This window comes from Ochlerotatus camptorhynchus, unplaced genomic scaffold, assembly GCF_037179485.1.
Source record: "Ochlerotatus camptorhynchus isolate MF236.1 unplaced genomic scaffold, CSIRO-AGI_Acam_v1.1 ptg000193l, whole genome shotgun sequence".
In the NCBI taxonomy this organism is placed as follows: domain Eukaryota; kingdom Metazoa; phylum Arthropoda; class Insecta; order Diptera; family Culicidae; genus Ochlerotatus; species Ochlerotatus camptorhynchus.
Window position 1 is genome coordinate 2,790,435 of NW_027040683.1, and position 24,675 is coordinate 2,815,109.

General features: G+C 39.0%; 2 protein-coding genes across 2 annotated transcripts; both read right to left on the reverse strand.

The window, feature by feature from the left end:
- Positions 1 to 6,562: 6,562 nt before the first annotated feature.
- LOC135702413 (uncharacterized) lies at positions 6,563 to 13,598 on the reverse strand. Its single transcript, XM_065223451.1, has 9 exons — positions 13,529 to 13,598; positions 10,592 to 10,875; positions 8,695 to 8,840; positions 8,536 to 8,626; positions 8,288 to 8,473; positions 7,373 to 7,534; positions 7,194 to 7,311; positions 7,009 to 7,127; positions 6,563 to 6,844 (listed from the first exon to the last, which is right to left on the reverse strand). The coding sequence occupies exons 1-9, from the start codon at positions 13,596 to 13,598 to the stop codon at positions 6,563 to 6,565; spliced, it is 1,458 nt and encodes a 485-aa protein (XP_065079523.1).
- Positions 13,599 to 17,219: 3,621 nt separating this feature from the next.
- LOC135702550 (uncharacterized) lies at positions 17,220 to 18,193 on the reverse strand. Its single transcript, XM_065223622.1, has 2 exons — positions 17,496 to 18,193; positions 17,220 to 17,429 (listed from the first exon to the last, which is right to left on the reverse strand). The coding sequence occupies exons 1-2, from the start codon at positions 18,191 to 18,193 to the stop codon at positions 17,222 to 17,224; spliced, it is 906 nt and encodes a 301-aa protein (XP_065079694.1). The 3' UTR covers positions 17,220 to 17,221.
- Between the last annotated feature and the right edge of the window lie 6,482 nt (positions 18,194 to 24,675).

Sequence of the window (24,675 nt, forward strand, 5' to 3'; positions counted from 1 at the left end):
GGCTATTTGACAGTTTTTCACAAAACCGGAAGCCGCCATCTTGGATTCCAAAATGGCATGAATCATCGATTTCCGGCCTCTACGCGTCGTTCCCGTTCCAAAAATATCCATATTGTTGGCTATTTGACAGTTTTTCACAAAACCGGAAGCCGCCATCTTGGATTCCAAAATGGCATGAATCATCGATTTCCGGCCTCTACGCGTCGTTCCCGTTCCAAAAATATCCATATTGTTGGCTATTTGACAGTTTTTCACAAAACCGGAAGCCGCCATCTTGGATTCCAAAATGGCATGAATCATCGATTTCCGGCCTCTACACGTCGTTCCCGTTCCGAAAATATGTATGTACTCATGTTGTCCGGTGAATCCACTCGATGTACACTTCCAAGTTTGTTTTTTTGGCTAAGTCCATTCCTCAGAAAACACTTAGAATGTTTTGGCTCTTTAACCGCGTTATTTCAAAAAACCGTGTAAAAAAAAACCGCGTTATTTCAAAAAACCGCGTAAAAAAAAACCGCGTTATTTCGAAAATCGTCGTAAAAAAAACCGTGTAAAAAAAAACCGCGTAAAAAAAAACCGTGTAAAAAAAGACTTCAGTGTAATCTGAAGGATGCCTCGCTGGATACGCCCGAGACTGGACGGGCAGTCCTAATAAAAAATAACCATAAACGAACGATAACCCAAATAATTGAACTTTTCCACTAATGGTTTGGAAGATACCCAGAACACGTCGTTAAGCAAAATAACCATAACAATTTTATTAGGGAGTAGCTGGTGGCCGTGAACGGTTCCTGGGGAAAGCACTAGATGCGACCGTCCTCCCAGATGAACATGGCAATACAGGAAGTATTGGTATTGGAAGGTAATTGCCGTCGTAGTCGTAGGCAGTACCGTTAGTATATTTAAAATTAACCACCAACCGCTGAAAATATGAATTATCGCGTATTTCTGTTGTTCATTACATACCAAGTAAAATTCGAGAACGTAATTTTATTTGAATAGCTTGTTTAACCAGGTCTTAAACAATCTTCACGTCGGTCATAGCTTGTTATGATTGCCTGAACCATGCGCAAAGAGAAAATCGAAACATTTAACGTCGCGTGAAAATAGATCTTAATGAAGGCCTCTTTCATAGCTTTTAGTTTTAGGATTTCAAAGATCGTCGGTTGCAGTGGCTTGCTCACTGAGCAGAAAAACGCGGTCCCAGATCCTTTCATATTAAAAAGGTATGCTTAGATCACTTGTTTATCGTGTATTTCGTAAAACTTTTCGTTGTCGTCGGTGCCGGGTCTGAATAGTCATAAAAACTTGAGTAACGCTATAATGTGATATGAGGGGCTCGGTGGCCTTAGCACAACCGGTTTTGCTTACTGAGCAGAACATCATGAGTCTAATCTCAAGCCATCCACATTGAAGATTCGTCAATCGTTTTATTTGTTAACATGACTACATGGTAATAACAGCAACTCGATGATTAAAAAGGAGCTCGTCTGCCTAGTGGCAATCGTTTTTGCTTACTGAGCAGAAGACCGTGGGTTCAATCCCAAGCTCCTTCGCGTTATATGATTGTTAGGACATCAATTCAGCTTATCGTTTACCAAAACGAACCCTGCTGCAAACCCATCCCTATTACCCAATATCCCAGTGATTCCTCGTGGAAGTGCAGAGGTGTTCTCGGCTTCCATCAAAGCGAGTGTCACGTCAACACATTCCTACCCCTTCCTTTCTTGACCTGTGTTCGGGCGCGGCCGGCGCTGGTATTGCCTAGTTTGAGATCATCAGTTTTTACACATTGAGGATGATTGCTAGTCCCAAGCATCGTCTATTGGTTCTCTGTGTAATTACAGCTGGTCTGGCAATAACAGAGTAGCAACCGTGGGCGGTCAATCATGCTCATGCTCATGCTCATCCCTTTTCCAAAATTGGTAAAAGTTCGTCTACAAATGGTGTTAAGAACTCATTCACACTCGACGGTTTACTTGATATTTTGAACTTTTGTATATTGGCAATCCATCTACATTGATTGTTTAAACTTATTGATATATTTTCATCCACGTTAGCAAACCATTTATCTAAGCAGGCTTTAAGACCATGATGCCAATATTTGCCTCCAGCCATGTCAATACACAGCTTACCAGTAGCTTGTGGAGTTTCAAGTACGGTCCTGGGATCGAGTGGCAAATGTACATCTTTGTATTCCAGTTTTAGTAGTTTCAACAAGCCTCTCAAAGCTTGATGGGTAATATTGTGCTGAACTGCCCATGTCTTTAGAGCATCTCGGAAATGGTCGTTCTGCTGTTCAAGTTCTGCATTATTTTCCAATCTATTTCAATGCCTGCTGCAAACGTAACATTCTGGCTGTTTAATTCGATGGAACTCATTTCGTCATCAGTAGATATTGAACCTTCAGAGCTTCCAGCATTGTGAGGTTCCATCTCGGAATCTTAAATAAATATATAGAATACTTCCATATATATGTAATAAACAACTATAATTGCAAGCTTGATTGAATTATTCATACTTGAATCTGTTGATTGAATGTCCTGTTCGTTTAATGGGACCACAGCAGATGTAGCTTTTCTTTTTACACTTGAGGAGAGTTCCTTGAAAAGTTGCTCATATTTTTCGCGTTTCTTTTTGGATGCGCAGTGAAACGATCCACTTTTCTTGTATTTTTTACATATTATGGACTATAATAATCCAAAACATTAGAATGCACTGAATTCGATTCAAGCAGTAACATTTATCCAGCATTGATTTATGTTGAAGTCGCATTATTGAGACAGTCAGTATATTTGGGAGATCATTATTCAGTGTTTGAATGACATTCGGTTTGGCTCACGATTTGTTTCGATGAGTAATGATGTAAGGCATAACTATTCTTCAATTCAACATCAGGTTTAGTTAGCAAAGCTTTATAAACGATGTCGCGTTACACTAATAAACTGTATTTCAGCTAAATGTTGAGCATTGTTGGAAAAGTTATATTTCTCGAAGTTCACCAAGGGAAAAGTTCGCGAGTCATAGTGAGTTTTCGCGAACTTTTCCATCACTGATGTTGAGCTAGTTAAATCTAGTTGAATAAAAGTACTCCGGACACATTTATACAGCATTTGAATTATTTTATTTAACTCACGGTTTTATTTGCTCAATAGTAATGTAAAGCATAGCTTTTATTCAATTCAGTATTAGGTTTAGTTAGTAAAGCTATATAAACGGTGTCGCAATAGATTAATAAACTGTTGTTCAACCTATTGTTGAGCTAATTAAATTTATTCAAATAAAAAGGTTGTAAATGCTTTTACTAAGCATGCAATTTACCAAATGGAAATGTTTGAATAAATGTGAAAATGTCAATTGATAATAAGGTTAGCTCAAAGTTATAACGGCGCCGGTGGTGTAGTGGTAAGCGTGATTACCTCTCACCCCAGCAGGCCTGGGTTCAATCCCAGTCGGCGCCGCCGGGATATTCTGAGGCATAACATCTCTGATCACGCCTTCCTTCGGATGGGAAGTAAAGCCGTTGGTCCCCGGTTCATGAGTTGATGGGTCGATAGGTAGGGTCCAGGTATGGGAGCTGCCTTCCTGGCACGTCGGTAGCATTGGTGCTCAGCACGGAAAACAAGATCGACGGAAAAAAACAAACCAAAGGAAGCTCAAAGTTCAGCAAGATTTCTTATTAAGCTATGAAAGCAGTATGTAATTCAGCTTTTATAAAGCATGTATGTTTATTTACAGCTTTGATTTGTCTGTTAGGAATGCTGCCAAGTAAACAGACGATCACGTGGCATACATCGAGAGTGGTCTGCTTCTGTCGACAGCCTAGCAATCACGCTTACCACTACACCACCGGAGCCGCTTTTTTTTATCAAAGGTGACTTCTAAATTTATTTACCTAATTTATTTACTACGTAGCATTACGTCAGATTGTTGAGGAAAAACGTCCTCTTTTAGTTTTCATTTACTCATTTATGTCAAAGAATCAGTTCAATTCAACCTTCGTACCAACGAAGTTATTGATGGCAACTGGTTCTTGGGCATTACAGTTGTACGTGGCATGAAGATGGGTAATTTTGGTGTTTTGTATCATTCTCCCAGTTCTAGTGACCAGCGTTTTGTTGAAGTTTTAGAGAACTGGCTTGAGACATTCCTTGATTCTAGTAAATTAAATATATTGGCTGGTGATATTAATATTAATTGGCGTGATAACCATAATTCGAATCATTTGAAGCGTTTAGCTAAGTTTTTTTTAAATTTAAAGCAAACGGTAAATGAGTATACGCGTATTTCCAGGCACAGTAGAACTTTAATTGACCACGTTTATTCCAATTTTGATTCCATTTGTTCAGTTACGGATACTGATTTGAAAATAACCGATCATGAGACCTCAGTGATTAATGTCTTAGACCATGTTAACGATAACGATAATTTTGTAAAATTGAAGTGCTGGAGGAAATATTCGAAACAAGCTGTTTCGAATCTTGTTGAGAGAAGCCTGGATTTTCCATTTGCGGCCGGTAACTTAGGTGAATCTACAGCTGTTCTTAATAACGCTTTGAAAACGTGTACCAATCAACTAGTTGAGCAAAAGTTTGTTTCTTTGAAAAACTCGAACAGCTGGTACAATTTGGATCTTTTGCGTCTTAAACGGAAAAGGGACAAAGGTACAAAAAGTTTTGTAGATCAAATAATGACAATCATTGGAATAGGTACACAATCGCGCGTAATAAGTATTCACAATCGATAAAGAAAACTCGTTGTGAATATGTACAAAGGAAGATTGATCAGCATCAAAACAACAGCAAAGAGTTATGGAAAATTTTGAAATCTTTATTAAAACCTAGTGATTGCAAACCGCGGTCCATAACTTTTAATGGCACATTAGAACAGTCAGAACAAGTAATTGCATCTAAGTTTAATGATTATTTTGTTGAAAGTGTTTCATTGATTAATCAATCCATTGAATTGGTCGATGAACCTGACGAAATAAAACAGCCAGTTAATAGTAGTTGTAGATTTGAAGTTTTTCACCCAATTACATTAGATGAACTTAGAGTTATTTGTTTTTCATTAGGAAAATCGGCTGGAGTAGATAATGTTAATGCTAGAGTTATTCAAGATTGCTTTCATGTCATTGGCCACATCTTGCTGGACCTTATTAATGAATCATTACAAACTGGACATGTGCCACAAATTTGGAAGGAATCCTTAGTGGTCCCTATTCAAAAAGTTGCTGGAACGATTAAAGCCGAAGAGTTTCGTCCCATCAACATGGCGCACACATTAGAGAAAATTTTAGAACTTGTTGTTAAAGGCCAGCTGTTGGAGTATTTGAATAGCAACTCTTCGTTGATACCAGAACAATCGGGATATCGGGAAGGTCATTCTTGTGAAACTGCGTTGAATTTGGTGTTAGCAAAGTATTTTTCAGATAAATCTTATTATTGCAGGTAACCTTTGGGGTCATTCAAACAATCGCATCGTTCAAGATTTTTATGAATTAAAATAAATTTAGCGAGGGTTCACTTTTACCCCTTACTCCCCTATAAAGTGTGCCCCGTATTCCCCTAATATCTCATGAAATGTTGTTTAAAGACATAGTTTTCTAAAACCATGCATAAAGTGCTTATGTTTTACGAAAAATAGAGCTGTGAAAAAACATTTCCTCCAAAAAGTAGGGGAAAATGGGGTAAATGGTCCAAAACACATACCTACAAGGCTCTCCGGTCTATGGGACCACGTGCAATCGATTCCCCGGACGATTTCATTTCGGAAAAGTCGTTTTTCATGGCCGGAATTCAGCGTGCTGTTGAGATATTGAATTTTTGGGTAATTTTGGACTGATTTTTGCCCCTAGTGCAGTGGGGGTTAGAGGGAATACAGACACACACATCAGTAATCATGTCGATTATTATTTTTTTTTTCTTTGGTTTGTTTTTTCCGTCGATCTTGTTTTCCGTGCTGAGCACCAATGCTACCGACGTGCCAGGAAGGCAGCTCTCACACCTGGACCCTACCTATCGACCCATCAACTCATGAACCGGGGACCAACGGCTTTACTTCCCATCCGAAGGAAGGCGTGATCAGAGATGTTATGCCTCAGAACATCCCGGCGGCGCCGACTGGGATTGAACCCGGCCTGCTGGGGTGAGAGGTAATCACGCTTACCACTACACACTTAGTTTATTTCACCGAGGCCGGCAAAATAAATTGCCGAGAATCCAACAGCCGAAATTTCGTTAAAAATTTCGGTAAAAGTATAGAATACCGAACGCTTGGTAATTATCAGTTTTATTCGACTGTCAAATTTTACCGAGAACATCGGTATTTGTATACCGAGCGTTCAGCTTTTTTTTACCGAAATACCTCAAAACAAGAATAAATCTTTTACCAATCCTTCGGCAAACCGTTCAAGGAAAGATTTAGCGTTTGCCGACTATCGTCGAAATTTCAACTTAAATTAATTTGATTATTCAGAATAGCATTAATAATAATACCAAATTAGTGGAAATTCTGTAAACAAGTTTTTATTCCAATTATTAGCGCAACAACACATTATTACTCACTCTTCGAGTGATCTAACAAATTTTTCACCAGTCGTAGAAATATTGTCTACAGAGAAAATAATTGCTCTGAAAAATATAAAAAACTGTTTATCACTCGGTGCACATGCCGTCCCGAATACGTCGAAAGCCTTGCAAAACACGCTGAATGCATGGACGATGTTACCACCTAGCGGTATATTGATACTGTTCCATGAAATAAAGCATTCTCCCTCGGTCATGGGACTTCCTCTTACAATTATAACAGGAACTTTGTAGTCGATGGGTAGTGGGTCATCCAACTGAAATACAAAAAATAAACATTATAATTGAGAAACCAACTTATTTTAATCAGGGGAATTGTTCAGGTCTGCAGATGCATAAAAGAAAAAGTGGGTCTATTGTGAAAAAAAGTAGGCGGGATGAATAGAAAGGCAGTTTCTTTTAATTGTCTATTGCTATTTACCTTAATCCAATTGAGTAGTCGCTTCAATGGGTTGTCCTTGGCAGAATCTTCGTCGCGCACACGTTTTGAGCCTCGAGTAGGGTTTTTAGCTCGGATAATAGCTAGCGCTCTCAAGAAATCTGTAGTACGAAATTATGTTAAATGAGATTTTATGAAAATTGGTACAATATTACCCTCGACATTACCGTTAGATATTTCCCTGAACATGTGTTGGTAGGTTTTAAGCACTTTTGCTTGCCAGACATTCCATTGTTCTGCAAAATCCACGGTTTGGTTTCGCATTCTTTTGAAATCATATTCAACCTATAACAAATATTGCTACTATTTATACTGACGTTTTAGTGCATTAAGTGGTCATACTTACTAATTCACCCTCGAATGCCGAACTAACGGGAAATTCTTCGAGAAAAGAGTGGAAGTCATGATTTTCACGATACTGTGACCGATACTCGAATGTAGATGTCCATAACTGGTTAATCCTGCTTCTGTTTTCGGAAATCGGGACAATAAATTTAAGTTCTTCCACCTGAAACAATCAAAATTACCGAATTTTAATGGTTAATATTACTAATATTTTTTTGTTTTCGAGCAGTGTAATACAGTAATCAAATCTACAAGTTCGAAAGTAAAAGGAGCATACAAGCTTTTTGTACACAAACCTTTGTAGGCCTTTTTCTCACCAACCGAAGGTTGCCCACGTAAACCAACATCATCGGTTCGGGGAAAATTTTCTCTACCCGTTGATGTTGATGGTTTGCGTGGGTTTCATGTGGGTGACGAGAATAGGGCATAAGAAGAATTGTTTACAAAAAGCTTGTATGCCCTTTTCACATGTTGTTCTTTAATACAAGCTTTTTGTAAACAAACCTTTACAGGTCCTTTTCTCGCCAACCGAAGGTCGCCCACGCATAGCATCAACATCAATGGGTGGGAAACTTTCCTCTTTTCATATATTTCTCTGAATTAGACCCTATTTCTAGCTCAATCTAGATTTTACTATCTAATCAAAGTCCTCGATTGAGCTGAAATAAGGGCGTAAATGTTTTTGTAAATATGTAATAGCTTCTCACGAAAATTTCTGAGAATTCAAAACTCAGCCACGCAGATCAGGTAGGGACGACTTCTCCTACACAATGGTTGTGTTGGTGTCCGTGGATGTGTTATGAATTCCCAGAAATCTTTGAAAGAAGTCATAGTTTACAAAGCCAGTTACGCCCTTCTTCCAGGTATATCTAGAACTTATCGTTGATAAAACTTATCAATAAAATAAATCATTTACCATAGCAAAAAGATCAATTTCTGGCACTTGAACAACTGGAAGTTTGACATGCATCCCTTCGTCGACTTTGGTTAACCTTCTGCGGAACACCCGCGCTTTAGCTCGCTTCGCTAGGTACTCCAAATGGTAGTGAATTTTACCAGCATGTTTTCCATCACCACGTCCGTTAATATAAAACCACAATGCCTAAAATAGTATTCAACGGTTTTAGTTGCCTCTTCAAAATTATAGTAACTCTTAAAAATTACATGTGGTACGTCCGAAACTGACGAAGCCAAAATGGGATACGATTGAACCAATGACTTTGCAACAATATTCTTGTAAAATGTAGAGGCACGCCTAGAACGAAAATTAAAAATCGATTGAAATGTTCCATGCGATGATAATTGTTATTATGATGTACTTACACTTCGTAGTTAGACTTCAAAAATCCGCAAAGTAGGTGTGTTATTCGTTTTATTGTTTTGTCATTGGGTTTTTTGTTCTCTTGGAGAAGTTGCATCAAAGCTCTTCCTTCGGCTGACCTCTCCAAAATAATGTTAATATCAATTTCCTAGGAAAATAACGAAACGTATGAAGAACTGATTTTGAAAACTTTCATTTTATAATATAAACAATATAATTTTTGACGTCTTTCATTTGCTCACGTTCATGGAGATCAATTAAAAATTGAGTAAGATTTCATTTATTTTTCCAACAATAATGGAGATTTTCAAAAATGAATTTTAATTTTACTCGAAAATTGGGTGTGCTTGATTCAAAAACATCATAAGTACCCAATGTTGTGCACCGTGTACACATTTTTGAGTAGTCTTTTAACAAAAACGAGATAATTTCTGCTTAATTTTAAATTAATTCGGACGACTGTTTATACGCTTCAATATTTCAATTTAGATGACATGATACACATTTATGAGTACTGTGTAATTTCAGTGTTGCTTTCAGAAAACAAATCACGCGGAACACGCGAAAATGGCCTGTCAGTGTTGATAGATTTTCTTCATCGATTTTTTCTTTCACGAATAACGCTACTACAAAATTTGTTCTGACATCGGTTTGTTTACAAAATCAGATAGGACCTTTTGAAATGTTCGTCTAGAGGCTACTTAGCAATGTTTTCATTGTTTTCGTTACTAACACAAAGAAGAACCACGTTGACCTAAAGCCCTACAGTAAAAGTATGGACGACTGACACCACAAAACTGAAAAAAGCTGTTCCAATCGAGCAAAGCGGTGCATTTTGACGGTTCGATTGGAACAACTTTTGACAGACGTCCATACTTTTACTGTAGGGCTTTACGTTGACCTGGAGCTCGAAGTGGGACGTGGTAAAACCTTAAAGCACTCTACTAGACGGCTTTAGGTAAAACTAAAGCACTCTAGTAAAAGTGTGGACGACTGTCACCACAAAACTGAAAAAAAGTTGTTCCAATCGAGCAAAGCAGTGCATTTTGACGGTTCGATTGGAACAACTTTTGACAGTCGTCTATACTTTTACTAGAGGGCTTTAGGTGAAACTGGTAAACCAAGAAGAAAGTCGACGAAGAGAATCGATAAACGAAGATTGGATCATTTCTAGCGTTTAGAATTATAAGGGCCTAACTGCGATGATCGATTCTCTTCATCGATTTTCTCTTCGCATTACCACAGTTAAGTGAACAATTTTTACGAAATTATTATAATACAGTGAAGTGAAGAGATGTATTAGCAAGCAAAAGCAACATAAAACGCACCGAGAAATGTTACTCCAGTCTATTTATTAATCAAAGAGAAAATCGATTAGAAAATCGATCATCGCAGTTTGGCCCTTATGATTCTGAACGCCAGATTTAAAATGTTACGTGAGAAATGTCCGTTTTTCAAAAACAAAAATGTAAATATTGTTGGCCTATGCATCAAAGAATCAAAATGGCATTGTAATCGATAAAGTGATTTAATTTGTATCGGTTGTTTTTCCCTCAAGAGGTCCGAAATAATCTCACAGGTTGATTTTGTGTGGACCGGCACGGCAAGTACGGCTGATTGCTCGTCGGTCTGATGAAAACATTTTCATCAGATTTTACGATACCTTCGATGTCCTTATGGAAAACGACACCCTCGACTGTGCTTATTCAGGTAAAGTTTTAGATTAGTAAAGATTCATATATTGTGTGAACTATATCACTTAAGTGCAGTGTGCTATTTTTTTTTAATGAAATGTTTTAATAAACAGTGAAATTATCTGATGATGGCTTTGATTAGGAAAGCACACAAGACAATGCTTTTTACTGTGAATATACGAAATGAAAGGATATGTGATCATACCTGCTCCATGGTGATTCCAGTGTAAGGGTTTGTTTCGCTGTTAGATCCTTGAGGTGCATTATCTCCATTATTTCCATCGGAATCAGACTCTATTGGCTCTTCAGTGGTGTTAACTGTATCTTCTTCGGTGTGCTCCAAGTACTCTTCTTCTATTATGTGTTCAGTCGAAGTGGATTTTTGAATTTTAAGGATGATTTTGATGAGCTTCGTAGACAACTTTAGACGTATGAAGTCTGTATCGTCCAAGGACATGAACAATTCAGGTTCGTTAATTTCTTCGTCGTCTGGAATGAAAATGATGAATAAATTTAAAGTAAGAGCAGCTATTTCTGTGAAGCAATATTACTCAGATATACTCAGTAATCCTGACAATAGAAACGACGGGATATAAATTTGGTTTGGCTATTATACGGTGTCCAGAAAGCAAACGTGGTGTGTTGATGAATTTCTGTATTTTGAAGCAGTCTATCTTCCTCCAAAAGCTCCACTTCATATGCTTCGTAGAAATCATTGTACCCAGTTGTTTCACAAATTTTCATCAGAAAATTAATGCAATTGTTCACAATAACTATTTCGCGAATGACAGCAAATATCGGATACAACATGTTGTTGTGATTTTTTATAGAGACAATCAAATTTGATCGAAATTCGATTCCATTGATCGATACAATCTTCGGTGTGAAAACGAACTCCTCTTGACTTTCATGTAGAAAAAGGCTGCTGAGAGTTTCATTGCGATGTATTAACTTGCCAGTTGTGTAATGAATTTTATCTGTAAAAGGATTGTCAATAATGTCCAATACCATGCTAAATCCTTGACGCTTTGCCAAACTTTTGCAAATATTCTTAAAATTCCGGCATGTAGCAGACTGACTTTTGCATGGCTTATTTTTTTGTTCAAATGGAAAGCAATTGAACTGCTTCATGCTGCCGCTCTTTCGAATGCAGTACGGATAATGTTCTAGATGATGACTTTTTTTGATTCGTTGATCAAATTTCGTGTAAAATGAATGTTGAAATGAGCTTATATGATCTTCTAGTTCAGCGAGCAAATAATCCGACACGACTGGGGAGCTCAGAATCCTTACAATATTAATCATCCGTCCGATTAAGGACATATACTGGCAATCCGCTGGAACCAAGTGCCCGAAAAGGAACGGAAATGATCGAAGATGTAGAAGATTTTGAGTAGCCGTCTGTTTCAGTTTACAGGCTTTTGGTCTGTTCAGCATTTCCTCCGTGAAGTTTGCTGAGGGTTTGTTTTTCTTGTCAACATATCCATAAGCATATGTATTAATGCGGTAATTAATGTAAGATACATCGATTTTAATGTCTTTGCTTTTGAAGTAAAAACTCAAAACTAATTGTATCGTCAAGGGTACAATTCCTTCCGCAATGTCGTGCATCACGTCCAGTGCATAATTTTCACAGACATGAAAATTTTCCAATTCATTCAGTATGCATCCTTGGGGATGCAGGCCGCAATCTGATGTTGAAATTTCCCCGTTTTCCAACTGCGTTATCTTAGTATCGTACCATTGCTTTGTACGGATGGGATGCTGGAAATGAGGATCTTCTTTGAATAAAGGCCGTGAAATCGTACAAATTCTACAAAAAAAGTTGGCCCCCGGTCCAAGCAAATTGAAGACTTCGTGAACAGCTAACGTGTCACCACAAAACACCGCCAAGGTAGCTCTGAGGACAAACTTTTCTGAATTGTAGTATACCGTAACCCCTTTTTCAAGCTTTTTTAAGTCGGAAATTAATGGTTGTAATATTTTGTTGTACCCGTGCTTCTTCGCATCTACTGATGTACAGTAGAGCGTTGGGAAGATGCTTTTTGGAGAGCTATTATACTTGTCCGGAAAGTTTTGAACTTTGAACGCAAAACAGGACACTTTGTTGATGCCTGCTCTGCTACTCAACGCGTTTCCTACTTCTAAATCGTCCTGATAAATACTCAGTCTGATTGAGTTTGGATGTTCTTGAAAATAGGCACTCGTTTTATATAATTCGCCAGTACAATAAGATCCATATTCTTTTATTCCGCCAATAGTTCGCTGCTCATTTTCAGATTCCTCTAACAATTTACGGTTTGCTGGGTTTCTGAAGATTAACTCCAAAGTTTTGATAATAGGAATATACGAAAAAGTTTCATTCACTCTAACTTTTTTGTGCACTCCTTGGACATGGCGCACATCTTCGCGATAAGCAAGCATTTTCTCTTCGGGCTGCGGAATGCTAACAACTGTTCTCTCCAAAAATTGTATCCGTTTCGGATGAGTTGTTACGTCAATTACGTCAGTAAATTGAAATTCGTTGAGAAAATCTACAGCAATTTTCTCCTTCATATGTACATTCTTTTTCTTTAAAAAAGAAACAGTAATATTCCTCAGACGTTCCGTTGCCATTGCGATCAAACTTTCGCACAATTTTATGACTTCTGAAACTTTTGTCTGAGGTAAGGCAACATCGCCGGCAAGTCGACAAATTCCTAAACCAGCAGTTCTCTTTATTTGCTCCATAGTTATATCGTCTTCGATGAAAATTTCACTATCTTCTTCATGGGCCTTATTTGCTGAGGAATTCTCTGCGGGTGGATTTGGCTGTGATTCTAACCTAGCTTTTTTTAAAGGAAGATTGAACTCAATATTGAGGGGGGGGCGTTCAGGGGAGCAATGATTTCATCTGGTATCGCTGGATGTTCTTGAATAATGTGCCGTTTGAGAGATGTGAAGGGAGCATATCTCATGTTACACTTTGAAAAAGTGCAGTCATATGAAATCATGTCTGCATTAAAATGATTTTCTTTGAGGTGAAAATTTATATGGCGGTGTAGCCCATCAGCGTGCCCCGGAACTAGTTGCTTGCAAAAAAAGCAGCGTAAGCCATTTCCTATCTGTATAATCGAAAAAAAAATAAAGATTTAGTACTTACAGAATAGTTGACGCAGTTTTTCGCTTACAGCTTCTCCTTCACCATGGATTTGCCGCAATATTTCCTGCATTTCTCACTTTATTTAATTACACGCACTATAAGCAAGCCTATAAGCACGCACCAGACGACTTACTCTCTGACAAAATGGCTGACAATGAATGTGCACCACTGACAGATATTTACTCTTATTTTCAATTGCCGAGGTTCGTCACTTTATATTACCGAAGTCGGTGAAGCAAGATTTTAACGAAATTCATGGTAAACAACATTACCGAACTTCAGTAAATACTTTCATATAACCAAAATTCGTTAACTGTATATACCGATATTCAGTAAAAACATGTTTTCTAACGAGAAATCAGCAAAAATCGTGTTTTACCGATTTAGTTCAGCAATCTGTTTTACCGAGATAAAAATATAAGATTAAGTGTGTACACCACCGGCGCCGTAATGTCGATTATTGATTTCAGTGAAAATTCTATTTTAGGAGCAGTAATGCTACCCAACTAAAAATCATAAAATTTTCGTTACACACTTCATCTAGCTCGGTAAAATCTCCAAAAGCCGATTTCCTCGGCATTTACTTTTGCTGATATCTACGCAAAATATCTGTTTGTTAGCTGAGATTTCAGCAAAATGTTATTTGATAGCTGAGTCTCGGCAATTGTTTTACTGAGTCTCAGCAATATAAATTGCAGAACTACTCGGCTGTTGGAATCTCGGCGAAAAAATTTAAGTGTGTAGAATTATGTTGGCTGGACATGCGTTTATAGGTACATACTGTGTCCCTTATTCACAGAAAAAAATCTGAATTTTAACTATCGCGTAAAATTTCCTTCGTTTAATTTTGAGATTGCACAGCATCAGCAAGAAGACTCGCTGAGGAAAAGGTAGCCCGGGAGTATAAGGAATATCTGGACAACAAGCATACACTCTAAAAAATCTTCACATCCGATTTACGTGAATTTCACGTACCTGATCTGTATTCAGAAAATCTCAAATGTTACGTGATTTTAGTAACTTTGACCTGCATTGCATGTCATGTCCACTAAAAATGGTGGTAAAATCGACCGCATATTCACGTAAACAGATTTCGTGTATTTGTGTTTGTGTGTTTGGGACTTCGATATTTCCGAAAAACGGGATTTACGTGATTTTCAGGTACACAAACAAAATCAATATGGCGTCACCGAGCGTGGTGCATTTTTTTGCATTTTTTTACTGATATCTCAGCAAAATTTATGTTTGTTAGCCGAGATTTCGGCCAAATTCCCGTTTGTTAACTGAATCTCGGCAAATTTTTCACTGAGATCCAGCAAAATAGATTGCCGAGCTGCTCGGTGGTGCCCATCTCGGCAAAAAAATCTAAGTGTGTGGAAGAGCACTTCAATGATTCAAAATTTTCCAGCAGCTTGCTGCAAATATTGGACGGTAATTTTTTTGATTTATAATTGTATGCCGCATTTTTCTAGTTTTATAATTTCAGACGGTGGCATCAGCATTTTGAGTCTGCAAACCTCGCTGCAAACAGTTGTTAAAATTTTGTCAGAAATAAAAAAGACTCATACACGTTTCTACCACAACAATCAATTAGTCATTAATTTACAATTTTATGAGTAGTTATAAGCATTAATTTCAACACGTGGATTTTATATCCGCCCGATAAAATTGCATAATATTGACTGCTTTTATATATACGTTCCATTATTATCATTCAAAATTCACGTACAAATTACGTGAAAAGCATTTTAAACAAAACGGAATGTCACGTAAAAGTTACCAGTTGTCCAGTAGTTTTCACCCCGATTTCACGTACGCAGTATGTGGAAATCAGGTCTTATTTACCTGACTAATCACGTAGATAATCGAAGCTGGATTTTGATCGGCTACGTGTAATTCCGGTAAAAGTTACGTGAAAAATAGGGAGGACGAAAACCACCTATGTTTTCACGTAAATCGGACGTGAAGATTTTTCAGAGTGTAAGAGTCTGAAGAACCCGTGTGAGCGAAAAAAGGATCAAGCTGGAGCTCTAACTTCTCTCGTTGTCGGATTGAAGAATGGGCGCAAACAACAATCTCTATACCCTTAGAGATAGCTCAGGAACAAGCCCGTGAACAAGACGGTTTGCAAGAACTACAACGGCAAGAACAGTGGCGTCAAGAGCAGCTTCTGCAACAACAACAGCAGGAAAAGCAAATATTTAGAGCCGGAGATGAACCAGCGTCAGAATATTTAGATCCACACCGCAAGAGAGCACGATGCGGACTGTCATTGGAACTTTTGTCGTAGATTCACCACAACTAGTGGAGGACGAGTCATCGAAAAATGTACATAATTTAATCACCATGTAATATTTTGCTAACAAAATCTAGGTTGAAAGCGATAGATTGATGGATACAAATTATAAGCATATCGGTTATTTATTTGTTATTGAATAAATTGTATTAGGCCGACCCACCCTTTTTCCATCAAAATATGTTTCGATGTTCTTGTTGCTGATTGTGTTTTCCATTATCCTCCAATCAGTCGAATAAAAACCGAAAGAGCAGATTTCGTTATCGGCACACATCAGATAAAAATTCTATACCATTTGAAATACATGTGCATTCCTTTTTAGACAATTAGGGTTATTGCAACAGTTCCATGAAATTCCATGCTCCACGAATGAACTTCCTTCAAAACAACAACCCTAGCTCAACAATAAATAATAAACTTAAAACCCCCCCATTTCAGCAGCGAAGTTGAACGTTCACATTTGTACACACCCGTGTACCCGATCTGCTGTATGGATGATTCACCGGCTGAGTAGATTTACCGATAAACTGCGCGTTGCTTATCTAAGATATGCACGACGATGACGACAACGAGCGACATACAGGTAGATATTTACCTGCAGTACAGAACACAGTCAATCGGGTTTGCCGCGCTTCATTAGTCTCCAATCGCGACACTTTGGCCGGAATTGCGGCACACGAACCACGAACATCCATCTCCCGGTGTTGAAGCGTGATATTGTTGTGAAACATATATACTCTGGAGAATGACACTTTGCGGTCGGTGACAAAACTCGAAAGATAGTGTAGTGATAGTGGTTCGTGCGACTGGGATTAGGCTCGTGCTGGTGTACTGCTGGTTTTTGGCGATTGTATTGAATTGGAAGTCTCGTACCGCTGTTCACTCAGAAATCAAGATGGGATGTTGCTGTAGCAGTTGTAAGTATCGGTGATTTTCTACGATAGGGGGGATTAGCAATGTATCCAAAATTTTCCGCATGATATCAGCTGACACAGGTTGGCGAAATCATTGATAAGTGAGGGTTGGAATCAATCGATGGCACTGGCGATAAGAAGCCATTGCTGGGACCAGTCGAAAACAAAATTAGAAGTCATGATTATGAAGCGTGACCCAACTTCAAAGGCATTTTCCTCTGTGCTGTGTAATCTGAGACTGCGAATAGTTTCCAATGAAGTCGAGTTAAATGCGTCATCCGTGAGAAGAACTCGTTTTGTGAGCAGAGTTGTAACCCTAATGGGATGCTTCGATTTGTAAAATTACAAAGTGATTCATCATACTAAATCTCATCTGGGTTGTGAAAATTCTTTAAAAAACCGTCATCATCGCAGTGTCAGCTTATTACTACTATATGCTCATCAGAGTAATTGAAACAAATGAAAACAAACCCTTGCACGATTCTATTTCATAAACGATCTCATCACTTTATCGTGGGCCACCGTCAGGGTGTTCGTCACTGGATCATGCACACCGGTAAACACATCTAGGATCGAATTCCGGCACTCGTGAAACACCACGTGGCACGGGGCACCTTCCCTGCCTAGCTCCTCTGCTCGATAATACTCGTTATCACTATGCTCCGAAAGTGGATCCTCGGTGGTTGTTGGCCTAAAACAAAAATGTTTCAAACTGATTATTCACCCGATATCGCCACAATCACTCAAGCATTCTCACGTGAACATTATGTGCAAAAGCTCCGCAAATACCCCGCCCGTGTGGGTAAACTGCGCGCTCGCTGCCTCGCAAATACTCCGGAGAACGCATTCCCGTCCTCCGGAACCGTAGACTTCGCCCATTTTCTCCAACGCCTTGTACGTGGTCCAGCGCGAACTGTCCGCATTGTACCCCTCGGTCGGGGGATCCATACTAATCGGTAAATTCATCTTATTCATTTCCCGGTATATCTTCTCCTCATCCTCGTCCAGCCAGTAGTTATCGTCTCCGTCTTCGAAGTAGTCATCTTCATCACTTGCCTGATCCCCGGTTGGCAGCGATTCAGTGTCGATTCGTACATCCTTTGCCTCGTAGGCCTCGTAGTGATCCAGCGAAGTCGTGGTGACGGCCTCCCGTTTTTCGAAAGACCTTCTAGTGTCGTTCCACCCTTCGATGTTCACAGGCTGCAGTTGAGCTACCGTTGTCGGAAGAAAGTAATATGCTTTCAAAACCCATCCCGTGGTAACGGAGTTGGGAGTTCCCAGCGGGATACCGATGCCGCTGACAAACTGATGGCGAGTGGGCGACGTTTTCGGGACGACCAAAAATGGTTTCCCGTGGAACATAAACCGTCCTTCTTCCTTTCCACCGTCTTCACTTGCGAGAACAACTGCCAACAGAAGAAGCCCAACTAGGCGGAATTTACTGTTCCAAAGCATGCTTTAGCGCTTGGGACGACGGATGCTGCGACACTGATTAAGATGTTTCAGTTTAGTGATCTGAATTAATCTGTCCGGGGGAAAAGGTGCTAACGAAGTTAGCATTAATTAAACAGACTACGATGCATGTCGATAGCTGCTGTAGGCATCAGAGAACATTGCTAGCGTTCAGATTCATTAGGGCCTAACTGAAACGATTGATTCCCTCCTTTATCGGTACCAAATTGGTACTGTTCTTCTTCTTCTTGTTCGCATTTCAAGCTTATTGCTTAGCGCATATTAGCTTATTGCGTGCTCTGGGAATCGAACCCGCCGCCTCCGGCTTGGTAATACCGTGCCTTAATTGACTAGGCTATGAGGCCCCTAACTTGGTACTGTTAGCTGTAGTAATTCAGAGAAAAAAAATCGGTCATCTCAGATAGGTCCTTTTGATTCTGAACGCTGGAAATATTGCTTAGATCAGACTTTCGCCAACCTAGATTTAGATTTTTGGAACAATCTCAGCAGGTCAATAACTGTGTCAAATTTGTTCTAATTGATTGTGCGTTTCGTGTTATAACCCATCGGGAACCGTAAGATTCTCCAGGACTGACTGGTTAGAGTGGTTCAACTTATCGATTTTGCTCTACCAAGCTTAATCGATTTCAAATCAAATCCTGGTAACTCTCGCAAAATTTGAGCTCATTTGGATTCGAACCCATACTGCAGTGGCTCTTTGATTTTTATAGCATGAGCATGAGCATGAATGACCGCTTACGGTTGCTACTCTGTTATTGCCAGATCATCTGTAATTACACAGAGAACCAATAGACGATGCTTGGGACTAGCAATCATCCTCAATGTGTTAAACATGGTGATCTCAAACTAGGCAATACCATCGCTGGCCGCACCCGAACACAGGTCAAGAAAGGAATGGGAAGGATTGTGTTGACATGATACTCGCTTTGATGGAAGCCGAGAACACCTCTGCACTTCCACGAGGAATCACTGGGATGTTGGATAAGAGGGTTGGGTTTGCAGCAGGGTTCGTTTTGGTAAACGATAAGCTGAATTGATGTCCTAACGATCATATAACGCGAAGGAGCTTGGGACTAAACCCACGGTATTCTGCTCAGTAAGCAAAAACGTGTGCCACTAGGCAGACGAGCACCTTTTTAATCACCGAGTTGCTGTTATTACCATGTAGTCATATTAACAAATAAAACGATTGACGAATCTTGAATGTGGATGGGCCTGAGATTAGACTCATGATGTTCTGCTCAGTAAGCAAAAACGGTTGCTCTAAGGCCACCGAGCCCCTCATATCACATAATACCGTTGCTCAAATTTGTGTATCCATTCAAACCCGGAGCCAACGACAACAAAGAGTTTCGCAAAATACACGATACACAAGCGATTTTACCATAAATCTCTTTGATATGTAAGGACCTGGGACCGCGTTTTTCTGCTCAGTAAGCAGGCCACTGTAGCCGACGATCTTTCAAATCCGAAAACTAAAAACTACGAAAAAGTACTTAGGCCTAGACTTAGGCCTTCATTAAGTTCCACTTTCACGCGACGTTCAATGACAGGGTCCTATCCAGGATTACATCTGAAAAATCCAAATCTGGCCAACGCCCACCTCAAACTTAAACCTGTTCTAATCCACCTGAAATGACTAACGAATGGAAGACTGTGACTACCCAGCCTTCAGTGATGGAAAAGTTCGCAAAAAATCACTATGACTCGCGAACTTTTCCCTTGGAGAACTTCGTGAAATATCGCGAACCTTTCCAACACTGCCAGCCATGCAATAGTCTCATTCCGTGCCTTATGGCATATTGATGATTCTATTGCGCTCATCTTTTGGCACCACCCAGGGGAGACTTGGTTCTGTACCCAATGCTTAACTTATCTCCATTCCACTCAGCTACTCCCAATTTCTTGTGATATAGTGGGCGGAATATTATTATATGAGACAATTTAATGCAGACGTCTTTCCAAATTTGGCAGATCGACAGGTAATCGGTGAGTTACCACGATAGTTGCTATTCAACAACTCGAAAACGTCCCATCGTCAACGCCTGCTATGAGAATTTCCCATTGCAGACGCCAACGAAATGACGTCATCGAGCTATCGATCAACTACCCTGGTTATCGCCTGGTACCTTATAGCACGATGCTAGGAAGCGAACCGGAAGAATCGGAGGGGTTCCTCTCCCCCTGATATTTTTTACACTACATTCTAATCCTAAAAACATGCCTACACGAATAAAATCTACTAAGAAAATAACAAATTTAAATATTTACAAATAAAGCAGTGGTGAGTATGTTGCCGAGCATGCGACCAAAACAAAAACAAATCATAACAGAAAATGCACACGCTCGTTGCAAACACGTTAAAAGGGTGGGTTATTAATTGTCACCCTAGACGAGGGTTACACTGCAAATCGATCATGTCCGGCTGCAGTGATAAGTTTTTTTTTAAAATAAACTGGAATAACTTCCGAAGAGAACTCTTGCACTGTTCTCCAAAAGCTTCTGATTTCCAGAGGATATAATTCGCTGCACTTGATGTTGCAGGACATTTTCAACAGTTTTGTACATATTCAATTATTTCGAAGTGTCGATGTGCCACGATGCGATTTTAGGATCAGTTTGCGTTATTGTTCGTCGAGCAGTTCAAAGCCTAAGAGGAAGAGGATACAATACGGGGACGAAAACGAACTACTTTTCTGTCAAACGCGAACCAGCTCGTGATTGGCCGATTTGAAGTGCGTATGAAAGAGATAGAGATAGAGGTAAAAGAGTAAGAAGCCAGTTGTCTCCTCTTCCTCTTAGTTCAAAACGTATAATATGGCGCCAATCGCCACCGTGGTCACCACTACACAAATTAAAACGTACCACGTGTACTTTTTCATGCAATGCATTATCAGCATTCACACACTTTCGAGCATTTTTCAACGCATTAGGTTTCGAAGTGCATTTTCAACGCATTAGTTTTGAAAGTACATTTTCAAACGCATTGAGAAGCATTTTTATCAATACGCATTTTGGATTCAGTAAATTTCATAGTGATCTGCCCCTCGATTGAACCATAAAATTGATTCTTAAATTTTTCAAAATTGTCTGCGAAGGCTGATTTAAGTGAGCCTGGCTCGAGAAAGTGCCGATTTTCCAAAGGTTACCCAGTTTAATGTCCTCAGGGTTCGGGTTGATTAATTTATGAATTAAAAATGACTCACCCACATAGCAATCCCCTGTCAAGGACTGCTCGGTAAAGTGGTTCCCACGTCATGGCAAATGTCCGAATTAAAAAAAACCAACCTTTTCGGCACCTTTCCTTGGCATTTATGTCTTTGCGCTCTGATTGTGACTGATTGGCTCGGGAGCGTTCGAAGAGGGTAGACAACAATCACTCACTGAAATTGTGTGAAGGACTTGAAAAGCCATTGAAAGCATTCCATTTGATTTAATTATCAATCCTGACAGCAGTGCTCGGGAATTGATCCGATAGCACGGATATTTTTATGTTTCATGATTGCAGTCGTAGGAAAAAAAACTGCATTCGACAATTATTTCCACATGAGCTGTTGCCAACGAGCGGATGCATTAATCGTCGGTTTCATGCAACACTGGCACAAATCAAATTTAAAATAGACGCATTAATATTTTTCTGGAGACGTCATGCCTGGATTGAAATGTTGTGTCAATCCACCGCTAGAGGAATGTACGGCTTTTGAAAATAAAAAAGTTTGTGGTTAGAGTTTAAGGTGATAAAAAATTAAATTATATGGATAAAACGAAAAAATGCGGAAATGGATGTAATGTCGGCCTAAATGCCCCTAATTTGGGCCCATACATAAATTCAGCAATCGACGCGTTCATCTAGTTAAAATTGATAGATAGTAGATTTTCAGCGATGGGCCCAATCTTAGATCCATAGGCCAGCATTAGAGCAATTTCCCCCATATTTTGAGTTGTGCCAGTGTCGCATGAAACCGGCGTCGAAAAATGTATGCGCGTTGGTTGAATGCGTGCGCCCATCAATTTAAAACAATGGACATTGAATTGGCATTGGAAGGATAAATCCAGCAAAATCCCAATGCCTTTTTTTTGCGTATGGAGTAATATATTTCACGCATTTCTATAAATATTACACTGGGCAACAGAAGAGTTTGATTTTAAATAATGCTGGAGGCTTAAACATTTAGTTTGTTCATGGAAAGTCTTGCGGCTGGGAGACGACTTTGGATTTTCTCAATATTGATTTTGCAAAATCGAACAGAGTTGTACTGTAATTTGTTTGTTTGTGTAGTTTTTTTATTTGGGTGTGCGAGATGAATGCTTTCTCGCTTCTGGGTTTCCATAAAATAATAAACCATTTGTTCCCTGAATTACTAAGCATTACAATGCAGATTTTCACAGTATGCAACTTTAATATTGATTGAAATTATTGTAGTAAAAAATGTTGGTTTTGGTTGTGATTTGTATTTGCGGGAGACTTTTAAAGTACACACAAAAAATAATCATTTCTAAAATTAAAAAAACCATTGGTCAAATTAAAAGTTTTCGTTGGTTCTTTTTGGTAGAAAGTCCGAAGCATTCAGAATAAAAATGTGTAGCCTGTCAAATCAAAAGTTAAGCCCCTCGTTAATTTTAAAAGTTGAAGCTTTCGAATCAAAATGTAGAACTGTCAAATGAAAAACCAATGCTTTTAAAATAAAGTACAAAATGTTTCAAATAAAAAAGGTTTTTTTTTATCATGACAATATATGGTTTATCTCAAATTTGAAATATTATCAGGTTAATAGTTTTCAAGATTAAAGACAAATACCCTTACTCATATTTGTACCATTTATAAAAATTGTCTTTATTCATATACTTTGTATAGAAAATGAAAATACATCATTGTTTTTGGAACCAGTGCAGATTTCGTCCGAGTCCTAGGATTCAAATGCCATCAACACCGATGAAAGAACACCACCTGCCACTGGAAACGACCACCACCCGAACTAGATCACTAACGGTCCAGGATAATTCATACATCATTGTGTTGTTGTTCAGCCGCTCTACATCCACATACCATCGGCTGTCAGATTCCGGAATGATGGGTTTGGTGCAATGTTACGGGGTTTTTTGCGCGGATTGTATTTTCTTCCAAGAGAGACGCTTTACACTGTTACGGGATTTGTTGGCCGATGATGACAGTGATGTATACGGTGACAAGCAGGAACCACCCGACGGAAACGCTTGTTTGCCAATAGTTAGCGGGCTGATCAATGTAGCTACAATGTTAAAATAAATTTAATCGATCCTAAGAAAAACAAAAATCCAACTCACCTATCATTCGCTGTTGTAGCGGTGGAATCACAATCAAGTACCACCACCGGAGGTATCTATCAAATAGTGATTCCACGCATTTGATTTCCGTAGAACGATTTGTTTTCCTCGTCTCGTCAACTCAAATTTGGCGGTAAATTAAGTGGAGTTCAGTGCTGCCAAAAACTTTACTATGAAGAGGTATTTTTGATAGCTGAACAACTTTTATTTAAAAAAATGTACTTTTAAAATTACAAGTCAGAAATGAAAGAAACACTTTCAAACCAAAGATATAACTTTCATTTTGAAAATTTTCACAGTTAAAACTACGAAATTTAGAAAACTTTTATTTTGAAATTGCATTATTTTTATAGCAACAATTTTAGTTATTTGTGTGTAAGTATGGTAAATGTGTATAATATGGTGCAGCCACAAGGTTGTATGGTTGTGGTTTTAGCCAAGCAACAATACATACATACGTATATGAGATCAACGAGCTTGCGCTTGGGATGCTCCGCTAACTGCTGTCCACAAAAAACATCAAATATCTTCAAAAGGAAACAAGACACGAACTGGGTATCCAAAACAAAGTTGGGAGGGGGGGGGGGGGGGTGTAAAGTTGGGTTTGTTGCGTGGCATTCTACGACCTCTTTGGTTGTTTGTGTGCTTGCTAGCTGTACTGGGGTTTCACGAGGGTTCCCCGTGGGCAGCGTTGCCAGTATTCCAGATTTATCTGGATTTTCCAGATTTTTAGTCGTCTTGCCAGATACACAGGCAGACCACGTATATTTCCAGTTTTTTTTAAATATTTTCCACATTTTCCCAGATTTTTTAAACTTGTTGCTTTAAAAATATCACTGCAATTCATCTACCCTCTAATAAAAAAATAAAAAGCCAAACTTGTTACTTTAATTATTAAAGGTCATCAACGTTGGACATTATTGGAATTTTAAGGTAATTCTGAAAATAGTTCACAGTTAAGTGTGAGGCGAATCCGTTGTGAAATCAAAGGAGAATTTCAAGCTACTTCTGAGTAGAATTACAACCATCTTTGTGGGCTTCGGGGTAGTGCCATAGAGGTAACTCTAAGACCACTGGGTCCCGAAGAAAATCATTATTATTTTTGGCTCACTCAGTACCAGAACAACGGTCCCAAGCAGTCCCAAGCTATTTCACTCACC